The 15,415-nt window shown below is 42.4% G+C and overlaps 1 protein-coding gene across 1 annotated transcript in view; it reads right to left on the bottom strand.

The window, feature by feature from the left end:
• Window positions 1-15,415, bottom strand: part of KNDC1 (kinase non-catalytic C-lobe domain containing 1) — a 98,550-nt gene that overhangs the window by 65,393 nt on the left and 17,742 nt on the right. Inside the window, exon 4 of the mRNA XM_006121025.5 lies at window positions 3,816-3,962. Within this exon, the coding sequence (XP_006121087.4) occupies window positions 3,816-3,962 (147 nt within the window). The remainder of the gene's footprint in view (window positions 1-3,815; window positions 3,963-15,415) is intronic.

Below are 15,415 nucleotides of genomic sequence, written 5' to 3' on the forward strand. Positions count from 1 at the left end.
TTTTATGGAGCCAACCTCCATAAAATTATCTAGCTTCTCTTTAAATTCTATTATAGTCCTACCCTTCACAGCCTCCTCTGACAAGGAGTTCCACAGGTTGACTACATGCTGTGTGAAGAAGAACTTTCTTTTATTAGTTTTAAACCTGCTACTCATTAACTTCAGTTGGTGTCCTCTAGTTCTTCTATTTAGGGAACTAATAAATAACTTTTCTTTATCATCCCTCTCCACACCACTCATGATTATATATACCTCTATCATATCCCCCCTCAGTCTCCTCTTTTCTAAACTGAAAAGTCCCAGTCTCTTTAGCCTCTCCTCATATGGGACCGGTTCCAAACCCCTAATCATTTTAGTTGCCGTTTTCTGAACCCTTTCCAAGGCCAAAATATCTTTTTTGAGGTGAGGAGACCACATCTGTACACAGTATTCAAGATGTGGGCGTACCATAGTTTTATACAGGGGCAGTAAAATATTCTGTGTCTTATTTTCTATCCCTTTCTTAATAATTCCTAGCATCCTATTTGCCTTTTTGACCGCCGCTGCACACTGTGTGGAAGTTTTCAGAGAACTGTCCACAATAACTCCAAGATCTCTTTCCTGATTTGTCGTAGCCAAATTAGCCCCCATCCAACTGTACGTATAGTTGGGGTTATTTTTCCCCAATATGCATTACTTTACACTTATCCACATTAAATTTCGTTTGCCATTTTGTTGCCCACTCACTCAGTTTGGTGAGATCTTCTTGGAGTCCCTCACAGTCTGCTTCTGTCTTGACTATGCTAAACAGTTTGGTATCATCTGCAAACTTTACCACCTCACTGCTTTCCCCTTTCTCCAGATCATTTATGAATAAGTTGAAAAGGATTGGTCCCAGGACTGACCCTTGGGGGACACCACTAGTTACCGTTCTCCAGTCTGAAAACTTACTATTAACTCCTACCCTTTGTTTCCTGTCTTTTAACCAGTTCTCAATCCAAGAAAGGACCTTCCCTCTTATCCCATGGCCATGTAATTTACACAAGAGCCTTTGGTGAGGGACCTTGTTAAAGGCGTTCTGAAAATCTAAGTATACTGTATCTACTGGATCCCCCTTGTCCGCATGTTTGTTAATCCCTTCAAAGAACTCTAAGGGTAGGTCTACACTACCACCCTAGTTTGAACTAGGGTGGTTAATGTAGGCAACCGGAGTTGCAAATGAAGCCCGGGATTTCAATTTCCTGGGCTTCATTTGCATCTTGTCGGGCGCCGCCATTTTTAAATGTCCGCTAGTTCGGACTCCGTACACGCGGACTCCTACACGCGGCACAAACTAGGTAGTTCGGATTAGGCTTCCTATTCCCAACTACCGTTACTCCTCGTGGTACCGGGCTTCATTTGCAACTCTGGTTGCCTACATTAACCACCCTAGTTCGAACTACGGTGGTAGTGTAGACATACCCTAACAGATTAGTAAGCCATGATTTCCCTTTACAGAAACCACATTGACTTTTGTCCAACAAATTATGTTCTTTTACATGCTTCACAATTTTATTCTGTACTATTGTTTCGACTAATTTGCCCAGTTCTGACGTTAGACTTACTGGTCTGTAATTGCCAGGATCGCCTCTAGAGCCCTTTTTAAATATTGGTGTGAATATTAAATGTGAATTGGGTAAAGTTGATATCCAACTAAATTAAGTTTCTAATTTTTATTTTAATTATATTGTAATTCATTTTAAAACAAAATTCTGCATTAATAAAGGGGGGGGATGTCCAATTGTTGAACAAAAAAAGCACCCTCCCCTCCAAAAAAACAAAAACAAAACAAAACCATGGCACCTTTAAATCTCACACTCCCCATCCCCACCATGGCAGGAGGAAGAATGTGAATTGTGTGCCGCCTGCCCCCCCCCCCCCTTGGAGAAAAAATAGAAAAAAAGGCATCAAATATGAAATTGAAGGCTATTTTCCTATTAAATGTGAATTGGGTAAATATGATAGAAACGTTATTTAATTGGATAATTATTTGAATTATATTGTAATTCATTTTTAAACAAAATTCTGCATTAATAAGAAGGGAGGGGGATGTCCAAATGTTGAGCAAAAAATGCACACCTCCCCCCCCAAAAATCATGGCACCTTTAAATTTCACACTCCCTTCCACATGGCAGGGGAAGAATGTCCCAAGTGGCTTTCCAGATGAGAAACTGAAAATACCAGACATTTTACTGGAGGTGGGGGTGTCAGGCCAGGGGTTTGGATTGTGCCTCAGGGCAGGGGATTGGGGTGCAGAGTCTGGGAGGAGAGTTCTATGGGTGAAGATATTGGAGTGGGAGTAGCTGGGGGGCTAGACACTTACAAGCGAGACGCGCTGTTCTCCTGTTTCTCCCACAGGACCTGCCTGGCCACGTGCTTGGGGATTGGTAGGTTCCCGCAGCTGCCATTGTCCAGGTCCGGCCAATGGGCTTGTGCGGGGGGTGGAAGCAGCCATGAGGGATCCTTCCCTGCCGACTCACAGCTCCTGTACCACAAAGGGTCCTGCCACAACTGTTTTGCGTGGGGGGAGGGGGGAAGAAGAGGGGTTGTTGCTGCCTTGCAGCCAGACCCAACCAGTGTGGGATTTGTTCCAGCTACTGAAGCACCTTCGCGGGCTGCCTGCTGCGGTGGGGGCGGGACTCAAGCCTCCAAAGCGCCGCATCGGGCCCTCGCAGGCCCCAGGCTGCCGACCCTGCTCTAAGCAGGGGTGAATGTAAGTAGTTTTAAAAAGCCGGTGTGGGCACATAAATGCCTCTGCGGGTGCCATGGCGCCCACAGGCACCGTGTTGGGGACCACAGAATTACACCAAAAACTATTCATGAGACACAAAATAGCGAAGAGTAAAGGAAAGAATACTCAACATACAGATTCTCTGAATACATCATTTTGCAAAGTCTTACACATCAGTGGTTCTCATCTTCGAGGTAATCAGAGGTCCTTCAAGAAGTACATCAACTCATCTGGATCAGGGGTGGGAGAACCTATGGTCCATAAGATAGATCTGTCCCGTGGGCTCTGCCAGGTGGCTGTGGGGTAGCGGGGAGGAGAGGGAGAGGGAGAGGGAGGAAGCAGCTCTGCATGCTGCAGGGGACAACTCTGCAGGAACCCCCTCCATTGCTCACAGTGGCCAGGAGTCATGGCCAGTGATGCTGTGGGGGGAAGGACAGGCAGAGAGCATTTCCCCATAATGTGCAAAGGTGCATATTTTACATTTACAAACTTCTGGGACCTACAATTACCATCAAGTAATATCTAGTCTCTTCTCAACATCAGGTGTTCTAGACCTTCGCTGCACCACAACCCACTTCTGCCAACAAAAACTATTACACGCCCCGGGGGCGGAGGGGGGCACCAAAACCTATGCCCACCAACACCCCAATAGGAGACCAAATTGACCTATAATGTGAGCCCTGCTGTCCAGGACTGAATCACTTAGGCTTTGGCCCTTGGGGAAGGGAGGTTTCATCTTCAGCCCCGAGTGATGGGGCTCAGGCTTCAGCTTTAGCCTCTAGACCCAGGCCCCAGCAAGTCTATGCCAGCCCTGGAAACCACATTAAAACAGCAGCGTGGGTCACAATGAGGTCCTGACAGAGTTTGAGAACCACTACTCTACATTTATAACAAAGAAAAATTATTTCCTTTTTCTTCGACGTCTAACTCAGAAGACACTTCAGGTCAGTTATACAATCTGGACACCCTTCATTAAAAAAGTCTCGTCTGTTTCTTATATACAGGCATGGAAAAGGCTAGCTTACTAAAAGTTTGTTGTTTTTAAAATCATAGTTGGATACTTTACCTCAATATCTGGCCTGTCTTCAGGATTCTCTTCTTGCATTTGTTCCAGAAGAGTCTGTAGATCCTGCTCAAACTCTGACTCTGTTTCAGGCTCGGTCACATACTCAATTGCTGCTTTCAGGGTTGCACCCAAAGAATAGATATGTGCCTGCATGAAGTATAAATAGGTTATTAAATAACTTATCAATTCACCAGTAAGACAACAAGCCATATCCCTATTCATTTTATATAGATAACTTCTATTCTAGCAGCATCTGAAAGCAAAAGACATACTTCAGCGTTATTTTTAGTGTCCAAAAGCTGAACTATTATTTTTAGCAGTATTATGGAAAAGCATGTTGATAAAAAGAATTATCAGGTTGCATGCTTATAACCCTTCTTCTTATGATGTCTGAGAATTAATATTCAAATTTATATCAGATACATTTTGCATACAAAAGCTTTTGACCCTCCTAACGTGTGTGAATAGCAAGACAGAAGAATATGGGAAGATTTTATGGTCCTCACATTAGATTCCTGACAGGCCTGGGAGAAACTGCAGCTGAACATCAAGGACAGGCTCTATTCAATCTCTCATGGCACTTAGCTAAAGTTGGCACAGACTAAAGTTAGTGCTACATAACCAAGAAAAAGCACAATGTGTACTAAGGATCATTGATGGCCTGGTAGAATCCCTGTGATAAGATGAGAAACACTGACATCGTTGGTGAAAAGGTACACAGAACAAGAAGCATGGACATCGAAAACATGTATTACACGATAAGGAGAACAATCATTTCTGTACTCCTGCTAGTCTCCCAGCACTACTCTACTGCATTTCAAAACACAGGGATGAATCCCACTCTGACAGTAATAACTGCAAAATAAACAAGGAACAACAATCTTCTGAACCAGAGAGTCTAGGTCACTAACTTTGCTTGAATTTGTAGCCATGTGCTTGCTGCTGGTATACTAGAACTTTCAGCTGTAAAGCACATTTTTTTTCCATTGAATAATTTTTTTCTATTAGCCTAGAAGTTGGTTTTATAGCAAGTTGTATAGACTGGATTATAAACCAGTAAACAGCATAAGATATCAAGCTGCAAAACTTCTTTATTTTGATGTTGGATACTTCATTTCTGAAAGTAAAAATGATTTTATGCTGAAATGGAACAAATAAAAATAAAAAAGGAACAAGGCAAATCCTTTGCCTTTTTATATCATCATGTTTGGAACACAGCAATAGATTGGGGGAGGGAGAAGGGGAGAGAGGAGGAGTGGCCTTTTTTGGACATGCTGAATATTCAACATTTAATGACAGATTAATACCCATTAAAGAATCACAGATATAAAAATTATTCTATGCATTTCTGTATGCATGAAAAAATACCAAATAACCTGCAACACACTGTACCATTGTGTTCCATAAAACATGTCTCAGACAAGACTTCCTCAAAATTAGCAGATTTACAACAGCCTAGCTATGCTACTAAATTCAGGAAGACAGTAATGTAAGCATATTTACACAATAGATTTTGACAATACATTTAATTGAATAATTACTGAATCAAAAAACCCAAGAATATTACAAAATATTTTTTAAAAGTCAGAATATTAAATAAACTGATTATGTGTGGAGCAGAAGGCCCTAGGGAAACATTAGCAACTGGGACAACCAATGAAGAAATTCTAGGAAGTTTTAAAAAAACAAATAAGACAAACTTCACACAGCCAAATGGCATCTTTGGTTCCTCTCCTTGGAGTAAGCCACTTTTATCAAGACAAGGGAGCTTTATTTAGCTCAACACATTTCAAGAGATCCAGAATGGAATGGAATGGGATGAACTTAATATGCTTCTAACAATTTATATAAATTCTAAAGCTTCATAATGCAGCAGTGATTAGGACAAAAACAACATGGAGAGCACTTGTGGGAATAACTTGGGTACCTACTTGCCCTTCTTGTAAATAATGAATAACCATTTTCTGAAAATAATCCGAATCTGTAGCACTCAGTATATTTTTTTAAAGCATTTTATTTTAGAGCTACAGTTATGAAAGGACAAATTATTTATAACAAGTCCTCAACACACACCATCTGAAAGGTGTGCTTATTTAGATTAGCTGTTCAACCCTGTAAACACATAGCAAAACCCTCTTGGAAAGCTCCAAGAACCTTCTCCTTCCACATTTAAACTATAGGATTTCTACCACAGAAACGAATTGTCCATGGAAAGAAGCCTAGATTATCCCCTATTAATGAAATTTAAATACATAATGCATTAGATTGTGTCTAATTTAGATTATGAAGTCTTTGGGGAGTAATCATACATGGTTTTTGTAGTGTATTGGTTACATTCAAGTAAAAAAAAAAATCATCAAGTGTTATACCATAACAATGTCCATAGGAGTAGCATGACATAATCCTCAGGTGGAATCTTGTGGGAAAGCATGACAAAGAGGTCAACTATGCAAAATATGTGCCTTTAAAAAAAAAAAAAAAAAAAAAAGCAAATATTTTCCATGCTAAACTGATCACTGAAAAAGAACTGGCCAAGGACACCACTTCTCAGTCATATCATTTCCTTTCAAGTTTGCTGTAGTTGGTACAAAGTGAAGATATTCTTGTGGCCTCTGCCTCCTCTTCCCCCTGACCTGAAACCTCTCTCTGAATCTGGTGGGAATGTGATGGGAATGGGAAACAAGGGGAAGCACAACCTGGGTGGAGGGATAGGCCCTCAGCCTCACCCTCACCAATTCGTCATTGCCAGGTTCACAGAGGAGAACAATTGGCTTCCCCTGCCCTCTTTCAAAAATGAGGTGTACAGGATCTTTCGAAAAAAGGCTTTTCTTTTCAAAAGAATGATGTCTAGATGGCGGCTTAACTTTCAAAATAGTGTTTTTCAAAAAAAAAAAAAAAAATGCCATGACATGATTATGCAAATGAAGTGTGGGAAATTCAAATCTCGGCTTCATTTGCAACTTCGATATGTCTAATTTACATCCTTCTTTCAAAAGAGGGATATAGTTTAGATGTACCCATACTTATATTTCTAACTTTACATACAAGAATGATACATGCACCAAAATAGGTTATACAGCTCCAGCACACTAACATTACAGGCAGTCCCTGAGTTACGAACGGAGACCAGCAGACCATGGAGACGGGGAGCAAAGCCGCGGAGCACGCGGGCAGCAGACAGCCCAGACGTGCCGCAACTGTTCCGCTGCCGGCGTCCTCAGAGGCTTTGCTCCCAGTCTTCCTGGTCTGCTGGTCTCCAGCAGACCAGGGAGACGCGGAGCAAAGCTGCGGAGGACCCGGGCAGCAGGACCGCGGTGCATCTCGGTCCGCCGCCCGCATCTCCCTCGTCTGTTGGGGGGAGGGGGGAGGGGCGCGGCTAGAACCCACCTTCCCTCCGCAGATCAGGCTTTTCTCCGGACGCCTGTGGTAGAGCAGCTGGGGCGCTGCCGGTTGGTCCCGCAGCGCCGCTCTGGGCGCTACTGGACCAACCCGGCAGCACCCCAGCTGCTCTGCTCCAGGCGTCCCCAAGTCAGCCGCTGCTGATCAGTTTCAGCAGCAGCTGACTTGGGGACGCCTGGGGTTCTTAAGTTGAATCTGTATGGAACTGGCATCCAGATTCAGCCTGTTGAAACTCAGAGGCTGATTCCAGGAAGCCCGGGGCAGAGCAACTCTGCCTCAGGCTTCCTGTAGTCAGTCGCTGGTCAGTTTCAGCAGCAGCTGAATCTGGACACCAGTTCCGACTTGCATACAAATTCAACTTAAGAACAAACCTACAGTCCCTATCTTGTACGTAACCCGGGGACTGCCTGTATAGCGGATAGATTACAGGACATTTTGTTTAAAGCATCTACAAATTATGCATATTTATATTCAGAAGCCACACTTCACAAAGCATGGGGTAGGAGACTATCACAAATTTGTATCAGGAACCCAAGACGACTCACACCACACTTCCTCTAACCACAAAACCTACACTTCCTTCCATTATAATTGCACTGGAATTAGATTATGAATATTGAAGGATTACACAATTGTTAAATCACATTGCACAGTACAATTGAGAATAAAATCTGAAATCTAAACTCCATCCATTTTGGAATTTGTTGATATACCTGAGATCAGAAATGTGACCTAGAATTAGTATGGAAGCCATAACTTCCCAGCATATTTTCTTGCAGGAGAGTCCCTCAATATCATACATAACGTAATGGGTCCATTTTTTTTAAGTCTAGTAATTACTTTGAAATATTGTATTATATGTGAATATTTTATTCATTTTACACTACATGTGACAGAAAATTAGTCTTCAAATAAAAATGCTAAATACAGGTTGAACTAGGTATGTTAGATGTCATTTAAGCCTGCGACTGCAGCAAATTTGAGCAGTTACACAATTATTCAATGACCCCCTGGGGGCAGGGCTAGCAGTCAATGTGCTGATACAGAGGCAGTATTGCAGGATGGTGGTAGCCCCTGTTTGCACAGGGGTGGAGGGGGAGAAGGGGTCCGAGCTCCCAGGGGACGGAGGCTGCTTCATGGAACAGCCTCCATCCACTGCGAGCCCAGGTCTGCCACAGATAGAGGATGATCCACTGCAGCAACCTCTGTTCGCAGAGAGCCCGAGCTCCCAGCAGACAGAGGCTGCACTGGCATCCCTTCTGCCCCTCCCCTCCTTTTAATCCAGCTCCCCCTGAGCACCAGCTCCTGCCTAACTCACTCCCCCTCTGCCTCTGTGGGAGACAGAATGGGGGAGGAGACGGCAGCTCCATGGAGCTGGCTCCCCTTGTATATTGGCTCCCATCTGCCCCCCTCACCCTCCACACTGCTGCCTCTCTCAGAGGCAGCAGTGCAGGGGTGGGCAGATGGCTCCAGGGCATGCAATGCTTAAAAGCTGGCTCCACCTTCCTCCACCTTACTTCCTCTTACACAGAGGCAGCAGGGGTGGGTGGGGGAGAGGGGTGGAGAATGTAATGTAGTTGTTTGGATTAACAGATAAGCCGAAGTTTATTGGTTAATCATTTTTAACGACTATATGCTAACATCCCTACTTGAGCCTATTTAGTCTGGCACCCTCGGGACCTGACCAATGCCAAATCAGAGACTTTGCTGAACCACAGGTCAATATTGTCTAGAAGCATTACTAACACTTTCACTGTTTGTTGGGCTCTTACAAGACATTTAGGGGTAAATTAGAGCTAAACAACAGCACAGAACACAGAAAATACTGGATTAGACAGGTTCAACCTGTAGTAGAATATAAACTACATTCTTGATATTAAATTGCTGAAACAAACTATAGGATAACTGTATACCTAGGAGCACGATTGTGTTTGTTTTTTCAAAAAACTTCCTCTGGTAATAATCTGATTTAATTTATTGGAGAAAACTGAAGCATCCAAAAGTATTTGAAAACTACTTAAAATTTTCCTGCAAGGGAAAGAATGGCATTACACCATAGGTGTAATCAAATAATACACTTGTGGTTGGGAAATTTACTGGCAATTTATTTCACTACTCAGATTGACTTATTGGCCTAGCATCTAAATGAAGTCTTGCAAGTCTTAACTTGTTCTTGTGTGAAATGTCAAGCAATCAATTTGCATTGCACAACATTAGTAACTCTTCGCAGACATTCCGGTCTGCAAACAGAGCTGGAGCAAAAAGGAAGAGAAATACGCCAACCTAGTTTAACAAACAAGTGATAGAATACATATTCTATACATTTTTGAATTACATAGGCATGATCTTTAGGCACACGATACCTGTATTGTTGTATTTCAACTGCCCCAAAACTTTCCCTGCATAGTCACTGAGTATCATAGCTGATGAGTCTAGCTCCTTTTGTTCGAAAGCCTCAGAAAAGGTTTGACAGACTTCACTACTAATATAATATTTCTATTGTCCTATACATTTACAAAGCTGACTATTTTTAAATATTTCTCTAATTTCAATAATTGTATCTGAGAGCCAGACAGAGTGGCCAAGTGCCCAGTTTTCAACTGAAAAATCTGGTTGAAAAGGGGACCTGATAGCATTTGGTCAGATGTATTGATCAGACATCCAACATCTTGTGAATGTGGGTGGAGGAGGCATCGGTTCATTCCTTGCACCAGCCCAAACTCAGCTGGCACTGCATCCACCTGTGTCCAAAGAGGAGCCTCTACTGACCTGGATGGGTGGGTGGAGGAAAAGAGGAAGTATAGCAATGGGAGAAGGAGGAAAATAGGGGTGCAGAGCCAAGGAGGAGACTCTGGGGAGAGAAGCAGGGAGGGGAAGGAAGGCAGAGTCAGGGCATGGGAGAGGGGAGGTGGAAAGAGGTGGCATGGTGGAGGTTCAAACATTTCTACCGGAATGTCCTTTTTTTAAATATTACAAAGTTGGCAGCAACCGTAGGCAAGGGAAGAAGAACAAGAGTGGATATGGAAGGACAAAAAGTAGAATCTACAACTGAAAATTGGAGAGGTTTCAATGTGTGAACTCTTTTCCAAGACACCTAGGATTTCTACCTGGACTGCAGAACAATGAAGTGGCAGACATTTCTGTCTTGATTTATAAGATCCAGGCTAATTTATGCACATTTTCATTTTAAGCAGACTCAATTATACAAAATGACGACTGTCATTTCAAAAAGCTATTCTGTTCAGTGAGGCAGATCTTCCCCATTTATATTAGGGGTGCATCTACACTGCACCGTCGCTCGAAATAAGATACGCAATTGCATATCTTATTTCAATTTCATTTCAAAATAGCTTATTTTGTAATGTAGCACTGTCTACACAGTGCCAAATTTTGAAATAACCTGCTATTCCAAAACATCCCTTACTTCTTGTGCAATGAGGTTTACAGGGACACCAGAATAGCGAGCCCATTATATTTTGAAATATCAGGCTTGCTGTTAAGACAGGGGATAGCTATTTTAGGATACTGAGGTATCCTGAAATAGCATTGCAGTATAGAAAGAGCCTTGAAGTCACATGAACAACAGAAACAAGATTTAAAAAGAAAAAAAGTTTTGCAAACATTAATACAGGTGAACCTCTCTCATCCAGGATTCTGTGGTCTAGCAACATCCGTGGTCCAGTAGGACCACAGATATTGCTAGACCTGAAAGCCACAGCCGAAGAGGTTGAGTGTGACAGCCGGTCTGGTCAACAGCAGCCCCAGGAAAAACTGCCACCCTGTGGGGGATAGGAGCAGAGAGCCCCAAGAGCGGCTGCTGCCTTGCACGGGGTCAGGCAGCTGGAGGCAGGGAATCCAGGAGCAGCTGCCTCCCAGCATGGACCAGGGAACTCCAGGAGCAGGGTCCTGAAAGTAGGCTGGAGGCATCCGAGCCAGGCAAGTGGGAAGAGGAGATCAGGCCTCCATGTTCTCCTGTGGTGGCAGCCAGGAGGGTAGCCCCGGGAGACACTTGACTTCCCCTGGTCCAGAAAATTCCCTTGTTTGGGACCACTCAGGTCCCAGACCAGGGAGGTTCAACCTGTAAGTGTGAGTGCTCATTACTATCCCACTAAGTCCCTAAAACCACCACAGTCTGCCACATTTTCTCAGGGGCAAATAAGGAACAAAGAGCATTTGGTAGAAGAACCAATGAGGGAGAAAGGCAACAGATTTCAAATGGAGTCTCACATGGAGCACCCCACACAGCAGAACTAGCGTTACCAGATGGTTTCAACAAAAACACCGGACACACTTGACATTACATAATAATCTACATTACATCTTATTTAGAAAGTACCGGACACTTATATTTTCTCAATTTGTTTCCTGAACAGAAAGCTCAAATACTGAACTGTCCAGTTCAAAACCGGACACCTGGAAACCCTAAACAGAACATAGTGGGAGGGAGACCAGGGATCATCATGGGCAAACCAAGGATGCTGGAACTGCCACCACTGGGTCCCCTTGTCTCCCTAATTGAGGGCACACACAAGTCACTTTGACAAACTAAGGCCAGATTTTCAGAGAGGCACTTAAAACACAGCTGGTAATTTAACTTGCATCAGAGAATTCTTGAAAACAAAATGAGCAGAAAGACTTATGCTTTTCAGGCACAAAGAGCCACTCTATAGCTTCAGTTCTAATGATTTACTTTGCATTATGGAAATAAAACCAACAACAAAAGTAAACTCTCCATTACAGAGCAGAGCAGGTTACTTCTCTAACATGCTGCATCAACTTTGCCTCAGAGTGACAGCTGCCCTTGCTGATGGGCAAACTCCTAGGGTGTGTCTAGACTACAAGGTTGTGTCAACAAAACTATACCTGTGTCTACACTGCCGCGGAGTTCTGTCGACATAACGTCGACAGAACTCAGCAGTTTTGTCGACAGCTGTAAGCCTCATTCTACGAGGAACACCACCTTTTGTGGACAGAGTTCTGTCGACAGAAGGCGCTACTGTCAACAGTATGGGTACGTCTAAACTACATGCCTCCATCGACGGAGGCATGTAGATTTGTGTATTCGAAAAAGGGAAATGAAGCCGCAATTAAAATAATCACGGCTTCATTTAAATTTACATGGCTACCGCGCTGAGCCGACAAACAGCTGATTAGCTGTTTGTCGGCTCCGGGCGCTAGTCTGGATGCTCCCCCATCGAAATGAAAGCCTTTTATCGACATTCCCTATAAACCTCATCCTACGAGGCATAAGGGGGATGTCGATAAAAGGCTTTCAGGTCAGCGTGGCGTGGCCAGACTAGTGCGCGGAGCCGACAAACAGCTCAGCTGTTTGTCGGCTCAGAGTGGCAGCCGTGTAAATTTAACTGAAGCCGCGATTATTTTAATCGCGGCTTCATTTCCCTTTGCCTATCTGTCTAATCTACATGCCTCCATCAACGGAGGCATGTAGTCTAGACACACCCTATCTGTTGACAAAACTTCTGTTGACAAAAGCGTGTAGTCTAGACATACCCCTAGAGCCTAAGTATGGTATACTAAAATGTCGCCAACATTTATAACACTACGTATCACACCGATTTCTTCACAGTTTGGCCAAAACAGCTATTGTAGACTAAAAACTGCATCCATAAAAATAGAAGTTATATTGGGAGCCTGTTGGAACATGACAGCTGGCAGAAAGATCAAGCCAATAAAAGCCAGTTCACTTTTTTTAATTTATTGGAAGACTGACACACCTTACTACTTACAAAAAAAAAAGTATTCTTTCAAACTAGAACCCATGTATTTTGGTTTGCTGGAGAGATGTAACCATTAAACGGCGTTAGCTTACAGTAAATCTGCTAGCCTTTCCTCTTCAGTAACTAGAGCTCCAATCCTGCCTCAAGTCAAAATGAATATTAGTGTGATAGCATTCTATAATGGCCATTAGCACACATACAAGCCACCATACAATTCAGTATGTTTGACATATTTTGCTTAGGAGAGACAGAGGACTGAACAAAATCCAACTGTTATAGGTCAAAATTTGAGTATAGCTCCCCACAGGCTCAGGGCACTACTAGTCACTTTCAAAAGCATTCACTTCACTTAAAAACCTAGTGGTGTTTTTATACAAACAAAGGGGTCCTTAGCCTGCAAATACTTGAGCTTGAGTAACGTTACATATGCTACTAACTAGAGGCACTGACTTTAACGGGACTACTGAGCCGTGTAAAGTTAACTCACTCATGTATTTGCACATTTGGGGCCAAATCAAATTAGGGAAAAGCTACCTATGCCACCATTTTAATAATACCCTCCCAGCCAACAAGAATTGCACATACACCTCAAATTAGGGATGTTAAATATCAGTTATTTGACTATTCTATAATCCTGGGGGGAGGGAACGGGGGAAGGAGAGCAGTTAGTGTGCTCTGGCCCCACTCTCGAGGAGCCCCTGCTAGGTAGGAGCTGGTCTGCAAGGGGAGCCAGTTTAAAAACCGGCTCCCCTCGTGGACTAGCTGCCTGTTGCCCCACGCTGGTGCATCAGATACAGAGGCAGCAACATGAGGTGGCAACAGCCCCTTTCCGGGGGAAGGAGGGGAGAGAAGAGGGGGTTGAAGCTCAGTACATTCACATTTTACACCCATTCTGAAATTGTGAGCCTCACATCTATTTCTCTAGTCACATCAATAATTACCCAGATTACTTCCTCTATATTTTGACGATACCTCTTATAGTGTGAAATTCTTGCCACTTAATTAAACTAACACAATATGTTCCCAATTGACACATGGGACCTAGAAAGCAGGTAAACAGCTGTTGAGCAGAGATTATTATATTACCTCTCAAATTCATACCTGAATTAGATTTTTATTGTGCAACAAAAAGTTAAATTACAGTGATTAAAAAAATACTAAATATATATATTTTTAGTTTGTGCTTGGGTTATCAATTAAAAAAAAATGCCGCCAAGGTCCATGTGGTGCAAAGACAACTCAGTCAGGGTAAGATTAAATTTATCTATGGTGACAAGATGCCTATTGCAAGATTGATTTTAAAAAAACTGAATTGTATTGTGTAGAAAACACACCACTAAAATGATAAAAGAAAATGATTAATATAGACAAGTTTCTTTGCGGAACTAAACCGAAGCTTAGTGTTCCTTTTTAAGCAAGTGTATTAATAAATCTCTTCCACCTAACCCCTCACATTTCTCTCCAAACTACAAATAAAACCCTGAAGAGAAATGATTGCATTTAAGGGTCCCAGTAACCAAAAATCTAGCATTAAGAATTGCAATCATACATTTTTACATTGTATTGCTACCTCTCTTTTCATATCCAATATATCTTATCCCAGATACATAATATATTGCCCTTTTATATGAAAATTTTATTTTAAAGCTTCAATTATATTTCCCATATTTCCTGTGGAGTCCATTCACTCAGGCTCTAAGGTGTTACCCTCATATGTGGTTCAACAAACAGAAGCTGCACATTAAAGCAGAGCTTGGGGGAAGCTTCTCAGACCTAGGGCAAGGGCTCAGTGTGTTCCATGTAACAGACAACTAAAAGAAAAACTAATCTCTTTTAAACCTCACTGAACAAACAGAACTACTTCTGCACAGAAAGAACTCTCCCAATAGACCAAGAGGCTATCAAAAAGATTTATGGAAATCTGATCATGCAGTTTTCTGCCTTTTGAGGACATTTCTCTGCAAAAGAAAACACACAAACTGATAAACATTAATAGCCTAACATTTGAACATGAGCCCTCTAACAACCAAATCTCACATTTAAACTACCATGTAATATTCTTAAAGCCTAGTTTGAAAATCCAAATTCAATATGCCTACAAACTCAACTTGGGAACCAAGATGTACTGTATTACAAATCTGTTACTATGCTGGCCTCATACTCTGCCCTCAATTACATTTGTGAACGAAAAAAAATACAAAACAAGGACTGACTATGTTAGTAAGAAGAGTTGGTCATTGGAACTTGGTTAATAATCCTATGCATGAATAGAATCCAGCTTCCTTTTCCACAGCATTACAGAGCAATTACAGCAAATCAAAATAAAAGTTGTATGCTATTTGTGTCACTGAGGGAAGCAGACAAAACTCTGAATAAAATACAGGACACTGAATTGTGGAGAATGGAAACAGTCAGCTACAGTATCTCACTTACCCAAGCACTGGAATGAATTTAAACAAGACA

The sequence above is a fragment of the Pelodiscus sinensis genome, chromosome 8 (assembly GCF_052426305.1).
Source record: "Pelodiscus sinensis isolate ZL-2025 chromosome 8, ASM5242630v1, whole genome shotgun sequence".
Taxonomy (NCBI): domain Eukaryota; kingdom Metazoa; phylum Chordata; order Testudines; family Trionychidae; genus Pelodiscus; species Pelodiscus sinensis.